Here is a 23,321-nt window from a genome sequence, read left to right on the forward strand (position 1 = left end):
GACCGATCTCTTGACATTTACATTCAGCTGCTTCATTTGTACTTTTTGGTAAAGCCGTTTTCTAAATCCATTTTTTTGACCGGGTTTTATTTTTTCTCATTAGAAGATATACTGCTTGGTAATTGCCGGGAATTGGGCTGGAGAGATGCCAGGCGTTTTATTAGAGAGATTAATGCGAATCGTCTAATAGCGCCGTTTGGAGTTTCAGCGGAGTTCCTCTTTCCCTTCTTGCAAAATATTTGTGTTCCTTGGATGCCGTTTGGTTTTGTTGAGGAGGATGAGGAGAGGTAGCTCAGATATATCCGTAAAACACTAAACAGAGCCAGACTCCGCAGGGAGGAAATGTAAAGCGCCATTTCACCAGATTCTGTGCAGTATAATTTAACTTCTGTTTAACCTTCAGAAGTTCTAGTTGCTTCTCAGGGTTCTGTGAGTCAGAGGTAGAAAACTACATAGAAAACACTGTAGGGACCACGAAGTGCTAGAGAGAAGCTTCCTCCAGGGACAGAATACATTAAATTTATCCATCAACTACATATTGGCTGTACTTCCATTACATATGCATTTCACTGTCCACGTTTGGATTTCACTGAATTTTTATATAGTATTTGCAGAGACTGATGCTCCTGACAGCTCATGGCAGGTTCCATGTTTGACTGTCTTGTATGAAGCCAATTGTGATGTCATATCCTCCCTTACCATGCTTCCTGATGATTCGACTCACAAAAAAGATCCGGATCAAAGATCCGAATCATTCATGATCGGACAACACTACTGTGCAGTGAATATTAATTAGCTATGTGGCTAGAAACAATACTGGACTTATAGTTTTCAGTGCTGTGAGCTGGGCTGCAAGATACAAGCTGCTGTAACATGAGCCTGTAACTTCCCACTGTGAAAGCAGGCTTAGGGCGGGATAGGGAAATGAAGGGGAGGACCAAGGGTGTGCAGTAGGGAGGAGAAGCAGTCCCAGGATGCTTTGCAGTATCTGTTATGGGGCCTGTCGGCCTCCTTAGGAGCTTGGGAATAAAGAGGATTACTATTCAGCAAAAATCAAAGTAAGAGAGATTTTTAACTTCAGTATTGCCTTTTTGGCTTCCTTCTAAACTGTTTAACACAGGAGAATAGAGGTTTAAATGAGCTTTTGCAGCCTGACAGTTACTCTTTAGTTCAAATAAATGCTCTCCGAAGAGGTATGTTAAGAGGTAAACTAGGATTGAACTTCATCCCAATCAGTAACTGATACCCCTTTCACATGAGAAATCTTTACCTTTTCTCCAATAGATCATCAGGGGGCGCTGTATGGCTGATATTGTGGTGAAACCCCTCCCACAGTGTGATGTCAGGACCATGGTGCTGACAGTTTTCTTTTCTGAGAACCCCAATGCATTGTAGGTAATGGCAATTTCTGACTGCCAAGCGCACACACAGCGATTTACCCCATCACATTGTTAGTTGGATGTGTTTCTAGATAATGGCAGTTATCACATAAATGATACTTGTTGTGTAATTTATTTATTTCTTGATCTAGCTTTTATTTTTATTTTGTATCACGCCTTCCAGTGGGTATCAAAACATGGTCACAATTTGTGACAGAAAAGAGAAGAAAAAAAACCCCATTAAATTGCAGGAAATTTGCATCTCTGTACGACTGTTCTTGTCTAGAAAGAATGGGAGCCCAGTAAGTGCGCTGACACGACAGGTTGTGGTTCTCTGCCACCGGGTAATGCCACAGCGTAGATAGGAAAAAACTTACAGGACATGTCTTCAAAAAGGAATACCAAATTTTATTGAAAAAACATCACAGGTGACCACATAAAAACCCCTACCCCCCCCCATAAAACCATACACGGCTGTGTATACTACAAGTCAGCTGACCTCATACGCTTCCATGCATACTATACCCAACCACTAGAGTTGGGCCGAACCTCCGATTTTAGGTTCGCGAATCCTGTTCGCGAACTTCCGCAAAAGGTTCGGTTCGCGAAAAAGTTCGCGAACCGCAATAGACTTCAATGGGGAGGCGAACTTTCAAAGTTTTAAAACATTCTATCAGCTGGAAAAATGATAGAAAACATGTTTTAAAAGCTCTAATACCTGGAGCCACACCTAATTGAGTGAAATACACATCACTGCTGGAGGACCCGCCCACCCTCCCTCCTCCTCCTCCTCCAAGCAAGGTCCTTTATACCATTTGCCTACCTACACTAATTAGTTATGGGACAGCTGCTACACACTCTGCTAGGAAGATTTTATCCTCCCTCCTCCCTCCTCCCCCCTCCCCCCTCCCCCCTCCCTCCTCCCCCCTCCCCCCTCCTCCCCCCTCCTCCCTCCTCCCCCCTCCCCCCTCCCCCCTCCCTCCTCCCCCCTCCCCCCTCCCCCCTCCCCCCTCCCTCCTCCCCCCTCCCCCCTCCCCCCTCCCTCCCCCCTCCCCCCTCCCTCCTCCCCCCTCCCCCCTCCCTCCTCCTCCCCCCTCCCCCCTCCCTCCTCCCTCCTCCCCCCTCCCTCCTCCCCCCTCCCCCCTCCCCCCTGCAGGTGGGCTCTGCAGCCCCCAGCACAGATCAGCGTGCAGGCAGAGCGACCAGATCGCCCCCCTTTTTTCCCCACTAGGGGGATGATGTGCTGGGGGGGTCTGATCGCTCCTGCCTGCCGGGTGTTGCGGGGGGGGGGCACCTCAAAGCCCCCCTCCGCGGCGAAATCCTCCCCCTCCCTCTCCTACCTGGCCCCCCCTGGAGATCCGGGCTGCACAGGACGCTATCCGTCCTGTGCAGCCAGTGACAGGCTGTCTCCTGTTACATGGCGGCGATCCCCGGCCGCTGATTGGCCGGGGATCGCCGATCTGCCTTACGTCGCTGCTGGATTATTTCCGCTTGTATTTACATTTAGCCTGCGAGCCGCCTTCGGCGGCCCGCAGGCTATTCACGGAGCCCCCCGCCGTGAATTGACAGGAAGCAGCCGCTCTCACGAGCGGCTGCTTCCTGATTAATCAGCCTGCAGCTGGCGACGCAATACTGCGTCGCTGGTCCTGCAGCTGCCACTTTGCCGACGCACGGTATAAGCGTGCGGTCGGCAAGTGGTTAAGCAATACCAGTTACCTGGCTATCCTGCAGATCCTCTGCCTCCAATACTTTTAGCCCTAGACCCTGAACAAGCATGCAGCAGATCTGGTGTTTGACATTTTTGTAAGATCTGACAAGATTAGCTGCATGCTTGTTTCTGGTGTGATTCACACTACAGTGGCTGGATAGTGTACTGGTTAAGGGCTCTGCCTTTGACATGGGAGACCAGGGTTTGAATCCTGGCTAGGTCAAGTACCTATTCAGTAAGGAGTTCAAGGCAAGACTCCCTAACACTGCAGGGTGACCTCTTGAGCGCGTCCCTGTGGCTGCAGCTCTTGAGCGCTTTGAGTCTGACAGGAGAAAAGCGCTATACAAATGTTTGGATTATTATTACTGCAGCCAAATAGATCAGCAGGGCTGCCAGGCAACTGGTATAGCTTAAAAGGAAATCAATATGGCAGCCTCCATATACCTCTCACTACAGTTCTCCTTTAAGCAACCTAATGGTTCTATTGCATTGAGCATAAATGTTAAATTTTAGGCAAGCTTCACTTACTTCTGTAGTGGTACAGTGCTTAGGGTGACGTGCCCACCACACAGTGAGATCTGGGTTCGATTCCCAGCTATGGTATGATCTGGTGTTTGACATTTTTGTAAGATCTGACAAGATTAGCTGCATGCTTGTTTCTGGTGTGATTCACACTACTGCAGCCAAATAGATCAGCAGGGCTGCCAGGCAACTGGTATAGCGTAAAAGGAAATCAATATGGCAGCCTCCATATACCTCTCACTACAGTTCTCCTTTAAGCAACCTAATGGTTCTATTGCGTTGAGCATCAATGTTAAATTTTAGGCAAGCTTCACTTACTACTGTAGTGGTACAGTGCTTAGGGTGACGTGCCCACCACACAGTGAGATCTGGGTTCGATTCCCGGCTATGGTATGATGTATACTGGTTTTTAAAATAGTATAATTCCCTGGCAGAAGAGACCCTCCTGGCAGAATAGGTAGAAGGGTAGAAGGGTAGGAGGGAGGTGGGAGGCCAATTAAAATCTCCCTAGCAGAGTGTGTAGCAGCTGTCCCATAACTAATTAGTGTAGGCAGACAACTGAGTCAAATGGTATAAAAGGACCTAGCTTGAAGGGAGGGTGGGTGGGGTCTTAAGCAGTGTGTTTCACAATAACATGTCTGCTGACAGTAAAATGGAGGCGAAAAATTTTGCTCAATACAGCTTTATGGGGCGAATCGAACTTCCGCAAAAGTTCGCCTGATGCAGGCGAACGCGAACCCCCAAAGTTCGCCTGGAACCGTTCGCCGGCGAACCGTTCGGCCCATCTCTACCAACCACACCATAGATGCACAACTTTTTTTCGATGGGATATTAACCCCAGTATTCTTAGCAAAGCTAATCACAATATGTTGTCAAATATGATGGCATAGCTCCCAACTGTCCCTTTTTTGGAGGGACAGTCCCTTTTTGGGAGTCCTGTCCCTCTGTCCCTCTTTCCTCCTCATTTGTCCCTCTTTCAGGACTTTGTCCCTCTTTCTATGTAAATATATATATTTCTATACTAAAAATGTGTTTGATTGACTCTAAACTTTATTCCCAACCTTTAAATTAATATATTTCTAATTTTAAAATGTTACTATGAAGGAAAATAAATCAGAATAGAAAGGACCAGTGTGGTTTGAATTATAAAACAACATATTTTTCTTATGAAATTTTTATGGTATGCGTGGCTAGAGGTGTGGTGAGGGCGTGACCAGGGGTGTGCCTAGGGCGTGGCTTAGGTGTCCCTTTTTCTCATCTCAAAAAGTTAGGAGGTATGTGATGGATCAGTGTAGGCATGATTCTTTCACTTCTTAGCCTGATAGGCACAGCCACATTGGTACCCCTTATCAACAGCTCCAACTCGTATAGGAAGGCTATACTAGCCACAGAAACTTTTCAGTGCATGTCCCTTTAAGCCTCATACATGATGCAGTTCACATATATCCTGGAAACAGTTCACTCCTTTAGTTAAGCATTATAACAGCTTGTGGACTAACATAGGTGAAAAACTTCTATGTAGCATCCAGACTCCAGTATTGCAATTGGGTGACTGCTGTTCCACATATACAGCCTCCAAGGCTAGTCCATATACATCACAAGATGATTCAAGTATTGAACATTACTGCCCAGTCGGGCTCTCACCACCGCTGGACATCTTGGGCTTGCCACTTCCTCCTGTTCTGTCCGAGGAGGGCTGTATTGAACACCCTGCAGAGTGGCTGGCCAGGCAGGCAGCGTGGAACACTGAGCAGGTCAGAGGTAACAGCAGCCTGTCACGTCCGTGTTACGTAACATGTTTTACTTCCTCTGCAAGCTTTCTCAAACGTGGGCAGTGGTAGAGGTACGTGACAAAGCCCTTGCGCATCCCAATATCTTTTTTTGAATGCCACAGCGTGCCAAGTGCCACTACGTGGAGTTACAAATGTGTCATATGGCTGCATTTAATATGCACCTGAATGGCGCTTGTAGGGAGTAGAGGGGACACTGAGCTACCCGACAAGCGCACAGTCCAGCCTCCCATCTGAAAGAAGCCTCAAGCTTGGTACAAACTCAGCCCGCGCAGCCATTAATGGACAACTGTAATGAAAGGTATATGGAGGTTGCCAGATTTATTTTCTTTTGAGCAATACCAGTTGCCTGGCAGCCCTGCTGATCCTCTGCCTCTGATACTTTTAGCCACAGCCCCTGAACAAGCATGCAGCAGATCAGGTGACTGAGGTGTCACTGGATTAGTTGCATGCTTGTTTCAGGTGTGTGATTCAGTCACTACTGCAGCCAGGATCAGCAGGATAGCCAGGGAACTGGTGTTGTTTAACAGGAAATAAATATGGCAGCCTCCATATTTTTTCCACTACAGTTGTCCTTTAAAGCAGGAGGATCAGCCATACTATACCAGGAAAAAAATACATATACAAGTGGATAAATACTTGATCTACTTACATAACATATGTATTGTACTGTCCACGTTTTGATTTCAGTGAATGTTATATAGTAAATGAAGAGAATTCTGTTCCTGGTGGGGGCCATGTCTTTTGCCCACAGTTTAGGCTAAATCCTGATGTCATTTCTGCCCTTTACTTTTTTTTCTTTTCTCCTCCAATCGCTGAGTCACCTCAGCCTTGCTTGTAAACACAAGCGAGCAGGGGATCGTGTTTCAGATAGGCAGCTAGGCAGGGACATAAATGGAAGAGGAGGAATATATTATAGATAAAAAGAACCCCCAGCATGCATCTGTTTGGCACTGACTACTAAAGGGCCAGTGCTCCTTAAAGAAAACCTGTAACATCAAAAACCTCCCCTGGGGGGTACTCACCTCGGGAGGGGGAAGCCTCCGGATCCTAATGAGGCTTCCCACGCCGTCCTCTGTCCCTCAGGATTTCGCTGCAGCCCTCCGAACAGCGGCGATGTAAATATTTACCTTCCTGGCTCCTGCGCAGGCGCTGTGGCGGCTCTCAGCTCTAAAATAGGCGGAAATACCCGATCACCATCGGGCCTGCTCTCCAGCACCTACGCAAGTCTCCGGCGCCTGCACAGTAGAGCGGGCCCGACTGAGAACGGGTATTTCCGTCTACTTTGGAGCCGAAAGCCGCCACAGCGCCTGCGCAGGAGTCGGGAAGGTAAATATTGAACAAGCTGAGGGATTTGTCGGGCCGCTGTTCGGAGGGCTGCAGCGAGACCCCCGTGGGACAGAGGACGGCGTAGGAAGCCTCATTAGGATCCGGAGGCTTCCCCCACCCGAGGTGAGTACCCCCCAGGGGAACTTTTTCATGTTACAGTGTCTCTTTAAGGTATGTGATAACTCCAAATCTTAACAGCAGAAAAAGTTTTGAATGCAGGATTAGCATCTTTATCACTTGAAATATGTTAAAATTTGATTTTTATGGTGACAATCCAGCTTAAGGACACAAGGTCTAGGCCATCTCTGATGGCATTTTTAAGTATAAAGACTTTGGTCCCACCACACTTTGGGCCTGAAGCATAGCCATATATTACCATAGTAACATGTGCATTATTCCAGCAATGTGTGCATTATCCTGATAAGATGCTTGTCAGTAATAGTCACGGGCGGGGATCCCCTTTACATTAGGCGAAGTAAGAAGTTGCTGGCCTTTTCTGTATCTTGCCCTTTGTCAGACGGTGAGTTCAGGGAGTGTCCGCTGGCAGTGCAGAATGAATGTTCACCAATCACCAGTGAACACATTATTTGGTAAAGAGTGGAATCCGATAACTGGTTGTTGTTTATGTATTTATCAATCTTGATGGCGAAGGATATAGATATGAATTATTTTCAGTCACGTGTGAATCCAGCACCATCCATTTATAAAGCAGCGGTCCATGGTTGCGGTCATTAATTCTGCATGGTCTCCGCCTCCGTAGTGCGGTCTTTAATTCTGCGGCGTGGTCTCCGGCTCCGTAGTGCGGTCATTAATTCTGTGGTGTGGTCTCCGCCTCCGTAGTGCGGTCATTAATTCTGCGGCGTGGTCTCCGCCTCCGTAGTGCGGTCATTAATTCTGCGGCGTGGTCTCCGCCTCCGTAGTGCGATCATTGATTATGCGGCGTGGTCTCCGCCTCTGTAGTGCGGTCATTGATTCTGCGGCGTGGTCTCCGCCTCCGTAGTGCGGTCATTAATTCTGCGGCGTGGTCTCCGCCTCGGTAGTGCGGTCATTAATTCTGCGGCGTGGTCTCCGCCTCCGTAGTGCGGTCATTAATTCTGCGGCGTGGTCTCCGCCTCCGTAGTGCGGTCATTAATTCTGCGGCGTGGTCTCCGCCTCCGTAGTGCGGTCATTAATTCTGCGGCGTGGTCTCCGCCTCCGTAGTGCGGTCATTAATTCTGTGGCGTGGTCTCCGCCTCCGTAGTGCAGTCATTAATTCTGCGGCGTGGTCTCCGCCTCCGTAGTGCGGTCATTAATTCTGCGGCGTGGTCTCCGCCTCCGTAGTGCGGTCATTAATTCTGTGGCGTGGTCTCCGCCTCCGTAGTGCAGTCATTAATTCTGCGGCGTGGTCTCCGCCTCCGTAGTGCGGTCATTAATGCTGCGGCGTGGTCTCCGCCTCCGTAGTGCGGTCATTAATTCTGCGGCGTGGTCTCCGCCTCCGTAGTGCGGTCATTAATTCTGTGGCGTGGTCTCCGTCTCCGTAGTGCGGTCATTAATTCTGCGGCGTGGTCTCCGCCTCCGTAGTGCGGTGGTGTTACCGGGACTCGGTGAGTGGAACATTAGTCTGGCTTTACATTATGTATCTCTGAACGCCCCGTGTCAGAATATTCATCCACAGGTGGCGCCCGACACCAACGCCCGCTGACTGCGAGTAAATTATTCTCTACAACTATCCACTAATTTGTATTCATGAAGATCTTTGCCTGAATGATCTCACCTCTGTGCTGAAAACTGAGAAAAGATTAGCCGAGAGACAGCGGCAATAAAACATTTTGCCACAAGAATGCGGGAATAGTAGTGTCGTCCGTGCACACCGCCGGCACGTCTCATGCAATGTGTACTGCGCTGCCTGGTGCACACCGACAGCACGTCTCATGCAACGTGTACAGCACTGCCTGGTGCTCACCGACAGCACGTCTCATGCAACGTGTACAGCGCTGCCTGGTGCTCACCTCCGGCACGTCTCATGCAACGTGTACAGCACTGCCTGGTGCTCACCGACAGCACGTCTCATGCAACGTGTACAGCGCTGCCTGGTGCTCACCGCCAGCACGTCTCATGCAACGTGTACTGTGCTGCCTGGTTCGCACCGCCGGCAAGTCTTATGCAACATGTATGGCGCTGCCTGGTGCTTAACGCCGCCAAGTCTCATGCAACGGGTACAGCACTGCCTGGTGCTTAACGCCGCCAAGTCTCATGCAACGGGTACAGCACTGCCTGGTTCGCACCTCCGGCAAGTCTCATGCAATGTGTACAGCGCTGCCTGGTGCTTAACGCCACCAAGTCTCATGCAACGTGTACTGTGGTGCCTGGTTCGCACTGCCGGCAAGTCTTCTGCAACATTTATGCCGCTGCCTGGTGGTCACCTCTGGCAAGTCTCATGCAATGTGTATGGCGCTGCCTGGTGCTCACCTCCGACAAGTCTCATGCAACGTGTACTGTGCTGCCTGGTGCTCACCGCCGGCAAGTCTCATGCAACATGTATGGAGCTGCCTGGTGCTCACCTCCGACAAGTCTCATGCAACGTGTACTGCACTGCCTGGTGCTCACCGCCGGCAAGTCTCATGCAATGTGTATGGCGCTGCCTGGTGCTCACCTCCGGCAAACCTTATGCAACAAGTATGGCGCTGCCTGGTGCTCACCTCCGGCAAGTCTTATGCAACGTGTACAGCACTACCTGGTGCTCACCGCCGGCAAGTCTTATGCAACATGTATGGCGCTGCCTGGTGCTCACCTCCGGCAAGTCTTATGCAACGTGTACAGCACTACCTGGTGCTCACCGCCGGCAAGTCTTATGCAACAAGTATGGCGCTGCCTGGTGCTCACCACCGGCAATCTCATGCGATGTGTTTAGCATTGCCAGGGCCATGACGACATTACGCATTGCTTATCAGCCTAGGCTAAACATCAATACAATACATACAGCAATATATATACATATAGGAAGTGTTTGATGGCAAAACCAGGAAACATTACCATAAAAATGAGTATCCTGAATAATTTACTGCATTGTACTTTGTCACTACAGGGCCTCTTTTTAGACAGGGTTTTTTTTTCTTTTGTTTTTTTTTAAGTATGACGGCATAAATAGTAGCGTTATGTCTAGAGTATGACCCTCTTCTTTCCATGTTTGCTCACCACACCTTGCATGGCCTTCAGGAAGTGGGGAATTTGAGATACAGGCCCAAATGCAATTAACTCCTAGGAGATAACATTTTCCTCTTCTATTTAGAATAACTTTTCAGCACTTTGCAATTGAAAAAGTACCAAAAAGCAGATGGAACAGTACTATCAAAACTATTTTGATAAAACTATTATGTTTTCTTGCCTGCTGGTGATTTAAAAGGCATTATTTTTGAAAAGTTTAAAAATATCACATGGGAGAAAACTCAGGAGAAAAAGCTAATCGCATTTGGACCACAGAGTCCGCCACTATCCGCAGTATCGTTCCTTGTATTTCACAAAAGCAGGATCTTTTTGTCTTTAAAGGAACATTAGGAACATTAGAGGAACATTATAGAAAACACTTACCCTGCTCTCTGTTTCCTCCTCACTGCTAAAAGTGTCTGAATGCTCAGTCCGGGATTCTTATCACAGCTGATAACAGTCTGGCTTTGCAGGGAATAATTATAGCTGAGTCATTATAGCAGAGCCACAAGGGGGCAGGCTTGGGCTTGAAAAGACACCAGGGAAGACAGACTCCGCTATAATCTTTCCGTAGCAAAGCCAGACTGAGTGCTCAGTCAGGGATTCTTATCAGAGGTGATAACAGTCAGATTAAACAGAGAACAATGAAACAAAGAGCAGATTAGGTGTTTACTGTCATGTTCCCACTGATTTATAAGGTACAATACAAGAGGGTGCTTCATCTCTGGTTCTCTTTAAGCATTAATAATTTTGCAGTAATGATGGAATGTATGGACTTGAAAACCATTAATGGGCAAATCTGGTGTGAGAGCTGCAGACTTTATATCGCCCACATTTAGGATATTTTTTGTGATGTATTTTGTTTGGGGGGGAAACAAACTATTCTTCCTCTTGTGAGCCCCAAAACTTTAATTGTAGATTGATTGACGTTCTTTCTTCCTCTCTCTGTAGTGCCAATAATAACTCGGAGGAGAACAAAATAAACGGGCAGCAGCACCACGAGGATCCCACAGACTCCGAGACGCAGCCGGGCAACACCTACCACCCCAAGAGCAACGGGCAGAAGAGGCTGGCGAAGGAGGGTGAGTTTTGTGATTGCACTGGCTTTACTGACTGCTGAGACCTGCTGCAGACATACACAGAGGTGCGCAATACTGGCGGGGCCCCGGGCACTCACACCAGCAGGGGGCCCTGCTCTGCGAAACACACCCAAAGAACAACGGGCAGAAGAGGCTGGCGAAGGAGGGTGAGTTTTGGGATTGCATTGGCTTTACTGACTGCTGAGACCTGCAGACATACACAGAGGTACGCGATACAGGCGGGGCCCCGGGCACTCACACCGCCCAGGACCCCGCCCTTCAGAACACACACCAGGAACGGGCTGGCGAAGGAGAGTGAGTTCTGGCTTCACACTGGCTCTCCTTACCGCTGAGACCAGCAGACATACACAGAGGTGCGCAATACAGGCAGGGCCCTGGGCACTCACACCGCCCAGGACCCCGCCCTTCAGAACACACACCAGGAACGGGCTGGCGAAGGAGAGTGAGTTCTGGCTTCACACTGGCTCTCCTTACCGCTGAGACCAGCAGACATACACAGAGGTGCGCAATACAGGCAGGGCCCTGGGCACTCACACCGCCCAGGACCCCGCCCTTCAGAACACACCCCAGGAACGGGCTGGCGAAGGAGGGTGAGTTCTGGCTTCACACTGGCTCTCCTTACTGCTGAGACCAGCAGACATACACAGAGGTGCGCAATACAGGCGGGGCCCCAGGCACTCACACCGCCCAGGACCACGCCCTTCAGAACACACACCAGGAACGGGCTGGCGAAGGAGGGTGAGTTCTGGCTTCACACTGGCTCTCCTTACCGCTGACACCTGCAGACATTCAGCAATAAATGCCGCAATAAGCGCTTCTGAATCCAACATTTGCTGCTGCTCTACAGCTCCACATCTCTGCTCTGAGCATTGCCAGCCTAACGGTGCGCAAAAAAAAAAAAAAGAAAGGTTTGCGGGTGAAGCTGAAATTTCAAAATATTGTATATAACAATGTTATCATTCCTTTATTTTTATCTGCTCTAGAATAATATACTTATCAAAACAACTGTATTAAAAAGGCCGTGTGGTAAAGCCGCTAAATATTGTCTATAACAATGAAAACGAAAAAATACTTAGTCCTAATGACTGGTAAATATTACCAATATTTTACTACAACTAACCCTACTCTCACACAGAACCCACCCCCTCCAATGCCTAACCCTAATCCCCCCTTCCTGACATCTAACCCTAAACCCCCCTTCCTGATGCCTGACCCTAAAACCCCCCTTCCTGATGCCTGACCCTAAAACCCCCCTTCCTGATGCCTAACCCTAATCCCCCCTTCCTGACATCTAACCCTAAACCCCCCTTCCTGATGCCTGACCCTAAAACCCCCCTTCCTGATGCCTGACCCTAAAACCCCCCTTCCTGATGCCTAACCCTAATCCCCCCTTCCTGACATCTAACCCTAAACCCCCCTTCCTGATGCCTGACCCTAAAACCCCCCTTCCTGATGCCTGACCCTAAAACCCCTCTTCCTGATGCCTAACCCTAAAACCCCCCTTCCTGATGCCTAACCCTAATCCCCCCTTCCTGACATCTAACCCTAAACCCCCCTTCTTGATGCCTGACCCTAAACCCCCCCTTCCTGATGCCTAACCCTAAACCCCCCTTCCTGATGCCTGACCCTAAAACCCTCCTTTCTGACGCTTGACCCTAAACCCCCCTTCCTGATGCCTAACCCTAAACCCCCCTTCCTGATGCCTGACCCTAAAACCCTCCTTTCTGACGCTTGACCCTAAACCCCCCTTCCTGATGCCTAACCCTAAACCCCCCTTCCTGATGCCTGACCCTAAAACCCTCCTTTCTGACGCTTGACCCTAAACCCCCCTTCCTGATGCCTAACCCTAATCCCCCCTTCCTGACATCTAACCCTAAACCCCCCTTCCTGACGCCTAACCCTAATCCCCCCTTCCTAACATCTAACCCTAAACCCCCCTTCCTGACGCCTAACCCTAATCCCCCCTTCCTAACATCTAACCCTAAACCCTCCTTCCTGACACCTAACCCTAAAACCTTCCTTTCTGACACTTGACCCTACAACCCGCCTTCCTGGCGCCTGCCCCTAAACCCCCCCTTCCTGATGCCTCACCCTAAACCCCCCTTCCTGACGCCTAACCCTAAAACCCCCCTTCCTGACACTTAACCCTAAAACCCTCCTTTCTGACACTTGACCCGAAAACCCCCCCTTCCTGACGCCTAACAATAAAAAAACCCCTTCCTGACGCCCAACCCTAAAACCCCCCTTCCTGATGCCTAACCCTAAAACCCTCCTTTCTGACACTTGACCCTACAACCCCCCTTCCTGACGCCTAAACCTAAAACCCCCCTTCCTGATGCCTAACCCTAAAACCCCCCTTCCTGATGCCTAACCCTAAACCCCCTTTCCTGACGCCTAACCCTAAAACTCCACTTCCTGACGCCTCACCTTAAAGCCCCCTTCTTCCTCAGCCACAAATAATGTAAATACACACGACGATAGATCAAACTTCAAAATGATAATTCTCAAAACTAAAAATTCCAGCTACACGGGCCTAGCACTCAAATTTCAGTTTTTGGCGCCTAATAGCCGATATTTTGCATTAGCGCCTATGGGATGCCCAAATAGTCCGTTTGCTGCAGGCGTCCACATTTCCTGATTCTGTAACGGGATGGAAAATCACAGTCTGAAGGCCCCAGACATCCTAGAGCCAAATCTGGGGAAGCCAGTTCACTTACTGGTTATTTCAGGTGTGGGCAGGACCTCATGGAGGGCATACAAACTCCATGTCCTTAGTAATTTAAGTGGCAGGGACCATATAAGGAAACAAGTATATGATTAATGAGACACGGACAACCGACATGGATTTAAATGGCCGTAGGCTATATTTATTGTGGTTTAAAATAATAAATTAATATTAATTGTTTATTCAACTGATAAATTAAAATATCAACAATAACATTATAAACAACTTATAACCACAGGTATCAACTGATACTTAATCAACAACTATACAGTCTTTAGACTAGTATAACTTCCTCCAAGAATAGTCCAAAATAAGCTAGCCAACCCACAATCGTGGGTGACTTTAACCGCCAATAAAGTCAATCCGGCTACGACAGTAAACACAAAGAAGGGATGGGTGGGTGCTTCCGTGCTTCCAGCTTGGTTGACTGGAGACTGAGGAGAAATGGGCAGAGCATCACAGGTTTAAGGAGAAACACTCTGTGACTGGCCAGCTGAAAATTGGCTCTAAAAGACAGCTGCCAATCATCTAAGAGAGACCTCTCACCCCTGCTCCGCAACCAAATCTCCACACAGACTCTTAGGGACCCCCCAGCATCTGAAAGAGAGAGAAAAAACAGCAGCATCAAGGAGCAAAGACACATCTCATTATAACAACCCATTGTGATATGTATATACCCCTGAACTCAAATGTCACCTCTAAATATACAGTGGAGGAAATAATTATTTGACCCCTCACTGATTTTGTAAGTTTGTCCAATGACAAAGAAATGAAAAGTCTCAGAACAGTATCATTTCAATGGTAGGTTTATTTTAACAGTGGCAGATAGCACATCAAAAGGAACATCGAAAAAATAACCTTAGATAAAAGATAGCAACTGATTTGCATTTCATTGAGTGAAATAAGTTTTTGAACCCCTACCAACCATTAAGAGTTCTGGCTCCCACAGAGTGGTTAGACACTTCTACTCAATTAGTCACCCTCATTAAGGACACCTGTCTTAACTAGTCACCTGTATAAAAGACACCTGTCCACAGAATCACTCAATCAAGCAGACTCCAAACTCTCCAACATGGGAAAGACCAAAAGAGCTGTCCAAGGATGTCCGACAAAATTGTAGACCTGCACAAGGCTGGAATGGGCTACAAAACCATTAGCAAGAAGCTGGGAGAGAAGGTGACAACTGTTGGTGCGATTGTTCGAAAATGGAAGGAGCACAAAATGACCATCAATCGACCTCGCTCTGGGGCTCCACGCAAGATCTCACCTCGTGGGGTGTCAATGGTTCTGAGAAAGGTGAAAAAGCATCCTAGAACTACACGGGAGGAGTTAGTGAATGACCTCAAATTAGCAGAGACCACAGTCACCAAGAAAACCATTGGAAACACATTACACCGCAATGGATTAAAATCCTGCAGGGCTCGCAAGGTCCCCCTGCTCAAGAAGGCATATGTGCAGGCCCGTCTGAAGTTTGCCAATGAACACCTGAATGATTCTGTGAGTGACTGGGAGAAGGTGCTGTGGTCTGATGAGACCAAAATAGAGCTCTTTGGCATTAACTCAACTCGCTGTGTTTGGAGGAAGAAAAATGCTGCCTATGACCCCCAAAACACCGTCCCCACCGTCAAGCATGAGGGTGGAAACATTTTGCTTTGGGGGTGTTTTTCTGCTAAGGGCACAGGACAACTTAATCGCATTAACGGGAAAATGGACGGAGCCATGTATCGTGAAATCCTGAACGACAACCTCCTTCCCTCTGCCAGGAAACTGAAAATGGGTCGTGGATGGGTGTTCCAGCACGACAATGACCCAAAACATACAGCAAAGGCAACAAAGGAGTGGCTCAAGAAGAAGCACATTAAGGTCATGGAGTGGCCTAGTCAGTCTCTGGACCTTAATCCAATAGAAAACCTATGGAGGGAGCTCAAGCTCAGAGTTGCACAGAGACAGCCTCGAAACCTTAGGGATTTAGAGATGATCTGCAAAGAGGAGTGGACCAACATTCCTCCTAAAATGTGTGCAAACTTGGTCATCAATTACAAGAAACGTTTGACCTCTGTGCTTGCAAACAAGGGTTTTTCCACTAAGTATTAAGTCTTTTATTGTTAGAGGGTTCAAAAACTTATTTCACTCAATGAAATGCAAATCAGTTGCTATCTTTTATTTAAGGTTATTTTTTCCGATTTTCCTTTTGATGTGCTATCTGCCACTGTTAAAATAAACCTACCATTGAAATGATACTGTTCTGAGACTTTATTTCTTTGTCATTGGACAAACTTACAAAATCAGTGAGGGGTCAAATAATTATTTCCTCCACTGTATATATATATGTATCTGTAACCCCATCTGAACTAATATCTATCTATATATATATATATATATATAAGGAACTTAAAGAAAGAGAGACATCACCCAAACAGTCCCACCACCAAATTACCAAGAGGCCAGCATTCCATACTCACTATGGCCTTACAGGCGCTCTGGTCCCATTTCAGTCAGATTACAAACTGCAACAAAATTTGCATTAAAGAGACTCTGTAATAAAAAAAACCTCCCCTGGGGGGTACTCACCTCGGGTGGGGGAGGCTTCCGGATCCTATCGAGGCTTCCCCCGTCCTCCTTTGTCCCACGGCGGTCTCGCTGCAGCCCACGGAATGCACAGCCGACAATTTGTCAGGCTGAGCAATATTTACCTTTCCCTGTTCCAGCAGGGGGCGCTGTTGTGGCTCTTCGCTCGGAAATAGGCGAAAATAGCCGTTCTCAGTCAGTTTCGCTTTACTGCGACTGCAGGAGACTTGCACCTGCGCAGTAGAGCGACCCGACAGCGATCGGCTATTTCCGCCTATCCGAGCGGAGAGCCGATACTGCGCCTGCTCTGGAGCCGGGGAGGTAAATATTTACATCCCGCTGTTCGGAGGGCTGAAGCAAGACCACCGTGGGACGGAGGAGGACAGGGGAAGCCTCGATCGGATCCAGACGCTTCCCCCTCCAGAGGTGAGTACCCCCCAGGGGATTTTTTTTTTACGTTACAGATCCCTTTTAAGCTGATATTTAAATTATGAATGCAAAGTTATGCAGCTTGAAAAAGGGCTAATCGAATTAAAGACCTAAATAAAGTGCCTGAGTTCTGAGGATCTTCTCGGCCCCTCTAGGATTTCCTGGTAAAGTTCAGCACTTGACCCAGCCTGCGTCTCCGATGTGGCGGTCCTGTGGTCAGAGCATCCATCACTGGCTGAGGTCACATCTATACCCACAGCAGATATTTAATAGATTCAGGCAGAATACTTGCATCATGTACAGCTTAGACTCTGCCAACTGGATGTCCCCCGGATCGTAAACCTGCCCGCCGGGCACCTAACTTCACCAGGAAAGCTGAGAGGAAGGTTTTGGGGTCTTTTATGCAGATATTAAGGGGGCCACTTTCCTAACTTTAATATCCTGAGAATAATCCCTGGGCTACATGAGTGAGATCCATCAATTCAGATCAAGAGATTTAACTCCTTGTTAGCAATTGTTTCATTTGCAATACACAGATTTTTAAATGTCAAGAAGTAGCTAAATCTTTTTCTCTTGCTGCCTGGGCCTGCATGTTCCAGGTTTCCCTACACTTGGGCCCAGTGCACACCAAAAACCTCTAGCAGATCTGCAAAACGCTAGAGGTTTCTGAAGCAGATTTCTGAGCCATTCGAGAGGTTTTGTAAACAGGCCTAGCGTTTTCTGGAGCGTTTTTGTGTAGCAGATTTTATATATTGTTACAGTGAAGCTGTTACTGAACAGCTACTGTAACAAACGCCTGGAAAACCGCTCTGATCTGGCGTTTTTCAAAGCAGTTTGCGCTTTTCCTATACTTTACATTGAGGCAGAAACGCTTCTGCAAACCGCAAAAGTGCTGAAGGAGCCATGTTTGCAGTTTGCCATAATCCTCAAACCGCCGGTGCGCACCATCCCATTGAGATACATTAGCCAAGCGTTTTCACAGGCGGAAGCGGTTTGCGGATCGCTTCAAAAAACGCTCGGTGTGCACCAGGCCTTAGAGACTACTAGTGACCACTAGCGAATACTAGTTGTTTTTAAAAAAGAGGAGCTGTCAGCCATACTATCACAGAAAAAAAACACATACACAAAACACACATAAGTAGATAAATACTTTCTCTACTTACATATGTATTGCACTGTCCACTGTTTGATTTTAGTGATGTTTCTACAGTAAAAATAGAACATCCTTCTTAGCATTTCCCTTTTTAACTGTGGCTATTTTGAAGCCAATCCTGATGTCATTTCCTCCCTTACTCTCCTCTGCCTGATTGTGTATGCATTGCCCGCCCTCCACTATAGAAAGTGCATTGTCTCTGCATGAGAAATATTGGCCAATCAGAGAGGAACAGAGGTGTGGGAGGGGAAAACAGGCGGAAAAGAGGCTTCAGCCAATCAGGCTGCATTAGTTAAGTCTGAGGGGAAGTAGAAAAGCAAAAAAAGGCAACCCAGCATGCCCTGCAACTTCCTTTATGCAGCAAATTACCAAATAAGAGTCAGGTAAACTGGGGAACGATCATTTATCAACAAGAAAAGTAATAGTGATTTTAACCTGTTTAGCATCCTTATTACTTGTTTGTCGGGCATAAAATATCAATTCTTTATTTTTATCTGGTAGTTACACTCTTCCCGTACTGGAAACAATATGAGACTCTCTTCTTTGGTACTAATGTTCTAATTATTTTCTGTGCTACACATACAACTCATTATCCCAAGTTTATTTAATTTAGCTTTGCTTTAATGTGGGGTTACACGCTATACATGATGAATAAAAAAAATAATTTGGCGCCCGACACCAATGTTAAATCATTTTCATTATATTCATCCTGGGTGAGCGGCCATCTTGAGCTCAGTTCTGCATAAAAACCGCCATCGCTCCAAATTTCACTCAAAAACTCAAATATCAGTCCCTGGAAAAAAAACAAAAACACTTTTCAACTAAAACGTGATCGCTATTACGCTGCGATGGGATTACATTTCTCTCTATTTCCACTACCATGATCCCGCCGTGATCCGCCTAGTGCAGGGCACGATTGTGTGAGATTTCCCACGGGAGAAAAAAAAATGCCAGTAAAATAGTTTGAATTCTCAAATCGCGGGGAGCGTAGTGGCGGCATTGCTATACAAATTTGCCTGCGCTCATATATACGCAGCAGGACAGCGAGTGCAATTCTGAAAAAAAACAAAAATTGTAGTAAGGGCCAGTGCTCACCAAAAAGCACTAGCATAATCGCAAACGCTTAGCGCTTTTTTAATTGATTTTCCTAGGGCAATTCTAGGCATGTGCCTAGCGATTTTCTAAGCATACCTAGTGATTTTTGGAGCATTTTTGTGCAGCAGATTTCATATATTGTTACAGTACAGCTGTTACTGAACAGCTTCTGTAACAAAAACACCTGGAAAATCGCTCTGAAAATGGCTTTGATCTAGCGCTTCCTCCAGCCCAGTGCGCCCAGATCGCTCCCACACCGCTGTCCTCATTCTTCTCAGTCTGTTGTAACGGGTCTCGTAACTTCAGCCAGTTGCGGCAAAAGAAGTGCTCCCTCTACATGTCTCTCTGGCAGCCGGACCCGGTACCGAAGAGAGAGAAGACTGAGGATGGCGCCGTGCGGATGGGGCTGGAGGAGGCCCCAGGTATAAAACTTGTATATCCTTTCAGGTCTGGTACACTTTAAAGGGAATCTGAACTGAATAACCATACACAGGTCCATACTTACCTCCCGTGTAGCCTACTCATCAATCTCTTTCTCCTCTCCTGCTTGTCCGCTGTGATCAATGGAATTCTCCATCCTCCATTTTGAAAATGGCCACTACCCTATAACAGCTTCCTGATCCACACACGGTTAAACTGTAATATCGCCCATTTGAGCCATAGGTAAACATGGACATTACCTTGCACATCAGTTGTACTTTCAGTTATAACTGACAGCAACTGATATATTTCAGTTCTGACAGGAAGGAATTGTTGTAAGAAGAAAATGTTGAGCTTTTGAAAGGAACTGATGGTGAGGTAAGTATGTAACATTCACCATGTGTTTATTTTTAATAATGTTATCGCTAAAGACAATATTGGCACCAATACGCAGAAGTAGAGCTGTTCCCCCTTTGCATATAATGGAGGCTGTGCATCATCACTGTTTATTAGTTTAATGAAATCAGATGTATTACGACCATCTGAAACGTGGCATGCTTCACCACCGTTCTCAGCTTAGTCTCTGCGGAACATCCAGGGAACTGATCGCTTCCACACCCGCCAGTAAATCAGGGATAGCCAGGGAACTGACTGAGCTCGCTTCCCCACCCGCCAGTAAATCAGGGATATCCAGGGAAATTATCTCTTCCCCACCTGCCAGTAAATCAGGGATATACAGGGAACTGATCTCTTCCCCACCTGCCAGTAAATCGGGGATAGCCAGGGAACTGATCGCTTCCACACCCGCCAGTAAATCAGGGATAACCAGGGAACTGATCGCTTCCACACCCGCCAGTAAATCAGGGATATACAGGGAACTGATCGCTTCCCCACCTGCCAGTAAATCAGGGATATACAGGGAACTGATCACTTCCCCTCCCGCCAGTAAATCGGGGATATCCAGGGAACTGATCGCTTCCTCACCCGCCAGTAAATCAGGGATATCCAGGGAACTGATTGCTTCCCCACCCGCCAGTAAATCAGGGATATCCAGGGAACTGATCGTTTCCCCACCCGTCAATAAACCAGCAACCTGCTTCACAATCCAGCCAGAACAATGAATATTTATGTCTCTAGCTCAGTTTCGGGGATTATCCAGAAAGCTTGCGGTTTATTAACGGTTTTATCTGTAATCTTTGGTCTTTGCCTTGAAAAAACTCGTGCAAACGAGTGAAACGTGTCGGCTAAGTTTGGACCTCTTGAGCCACCGTAGGAACTGATGCGGAAGCCCGGAAGGTCGGCGTTCCAAGCCGTTGAAGTGCGCAATACAGCTACGGAGAGCGCGGCAGAGGAACGACCGACAGCTACAAGTGATCAACCCTACCTCATAGATGGGAGCTAGAGGAGCCTATACAAAGTAAGTGGGGACGCCCACGAACGGCCCTCGCCCCAAAACGCTGCGCAGACTGGTAAGGTTGATAGATTATTCAAACTCTGAGTGACTGTTATAAATCATTTAAAGCGTGGAGGACTGTGATTTCCGGAAAGGTTCCTAGGAATGGTTCTAAAATTGTTTTTATGGACTTCTTTTTCTTGCGGATCTTTATACTATCACTCATTTAGTAAAAACCCTATTTTGCAGCAATAACTATTGGATAGTTTTAAACATCTACCTCAGAAGGATATAGGAAGAAGTTCCTGATTAAATCATCAAAGGGACAGTGCAATAATAAATATCAAATTGAAGCTACCAGCACTGTTGTGTAAAATATCCCATGGGATCATGCTAAGGGTTGATTTAAAGGTGTAAGGGGCGTGTGCAATATAATAGAACACTCTGTATAGATATAGGTGTGTTGATGCAATTTGGTGAATACACATTTTTAAAAATCAGTTATTACAGAGTTGTTTGTCTTGTTTATTTAATGTTGTAATACTGTGCTAGGCATAGACAGGGAGTAGGTTGAATATACAGGGAACTGATTGCTTCCCCACCTGCCAGTAAATCAGGGATATCCAGGGAACTGATCGCTTCCCAACCCGCCAGTAAATCAGGGAACTGATCGCTTCCACACCCGCCAGTAAATCAGGGATAGCCAGGGAACTGATCGCTTCCCCACCTGCCAGTAAATCAGGGATATCCAGGGAACTGATCGCTTCCTTACATGCCAGTAAATCGGGGATATCCAGGGAACTGATCACTTCCCCTCCCGCCAGTAAATCGGGGATATCCAGGGAACTGATCGCTTCCTCACCCGCCAGTAAATCAGGGATATCCAGGGAACTGATTGCTTCCCTACTCACCCGCCAGTAAATCAGGGATATTCTGGGAACTGATCGCTTCCCAACATGCCAGTAAATCAGGGATATCCAGTAAACTAGTCGCTTCCCCACCCCCCAGTAAATCAGGGATAGCCAGGGAACTAATCGCTTCCCTACCCGCCAGTAAATCAGGGATAGCCAGGGAACTAGTTGCTCCCCTACTCACCCGCCAGTAAATCAGGGATATCCAGGGACCTGATCGCTTCCTCACCTGCCAGTAAATCAGGGATTTCCAGGGAACTGATCGCTTCCCCACCCACCCGCCAGTAAATCAGGGATATCCAGGGAACTGATCACTTTCCCACCCGCCAGTAAATCAGGGATATCCAGGGAACTGATCACTTCCTCACCCGCCAGTAAATCAGCGATATCCAGGGAACTGATAGCTTCCTCACCCGCCAGTAAATCAGGGATATCAAGGGAACTGATCGCTTCCCCACCCGCCAGTAAATCAGGGATATGCAGGGAACTGATCGCTTCCCCACCCGCCAGTAAATCAGGGATATCCAGGGAACTGATCACTTCCCCACCTGCCAGTAAATCGGGGATATCCAGGAAAATGATTGCTTCCCCACCTACCAGTACATCAGGGATATCCAGGAAAATGATTGCTTCCCCACCCGCCAGTAAATCAGGGATATCCAGGGAACTGATCGCTTCCCCACACACCCGCCAGTAAATCAGGGATATCTAGGGAACTGATCGCTTCCCCACACACCCGCCAGTAAATCAGGGATATCTAGGGAACTGATCGCTTCCTCACCCGCCAGTAAATCATGAACATCCAGGGAACTAATTGCTTCCCTACTCACCCACCAGTAAATCAGGAATATCCTGGGAACTGATTGCTTCCTCACCCGCCAGTAAATCAGGGATATCCAGGGAACTAGTTGCTTCCCTACTCACCCGCCAGTAAATTAGGGATATCCAGGGAACTGATCGCTTCCTCACCTGCCAGTAAATCAGCGCTATCCAGGGAACTGATCGCTTCCCCACCCCCGCCAGTAAATCAGGGATATCCAGGGAACTGATCGCTTCCCCACCCACCAATAAATCAGGGATATCCAGGGAACTGATCGCTTCCCCACCCGCCAATAAATCAGGGATATCCAGGGAACTGATCACTTCCCCACCTGCCAGTAAATCAGGGATATCCAGGGAACTGATCGCTTCCCCACCCGCCAGTAAATCAGGGATATCCAGGGAACTGATTGCTTCCCCACCCACCAGTAAATCGGGGATATCCAGGAAAATGATTGCTTCCCCACCCGCCAGTAAATCAGGGATATCCAGGGAACTGATCGCTTCCCCACCCACCCGCCAGTAAATCAGGGATATCCAAGGAACTGATTGCTTCCCCACCCACCCGCCAGTAAATCGGGGATATCCAGGGAACTGATCGCTTCCCCACCCACCCGCCAGTAAATCAGGGATATCCAGGGAACTGATCGCTTCCCCACCCGCCAGTAAATCAGGGATATCCAGGGAACTGATCGTTTCCCCACCCGTCAATAAACCAGCAACCTGCTTCACAATCCAGCCAGAACAATGAATATTTATGTCTCTAGCTCAGTTTCGGGGATTATCCAGAAAGCTTG

The 23,321-nt window shown here is 47.7% G+C and overlaps 1 protein-coding gene across 5 annotated transcripts in view; it reads left to right on the forward strand.

The window, feature by feature from the left end:
• The window catches only part of ZMAT4 (zinc finger matrin-type 4), a 761,540-nt gene that overhangs the window by 723,589 nt on the left and 14,630 nt on the right, over positions 1 to 23,321 (forward strand). For all 5 annotated transcript variants that reach the window (XM_068255194.1, XM_068255195.1, XM_068255191.1 and 2 more), the window contains exon 7: positions 10,863 to 10,993. In XM_068255194.1, the coding sequence (XP_068111295.1) occupies positions 10,863 to 10,993 (131 nt within the window). The remainder of the gene's footprint in view (positions 1 to 10,862; positions 10,994 to 23,321) is intronic.

This window comes from Hyperolius riggenbachi, chromosome 10, assembly GCF_040937935.1.
Source record: "Hyperolius riggenbachi isolate aHypRig1 chromosome 10, aHypRig1.pri, whole genome shotgun sequence".
NCBI lineage: Eukaryota > Metazoa > Chordata > Amphibia > Anura > Hyperoliidae > Hyperolius > Hyperolius riggenbachi.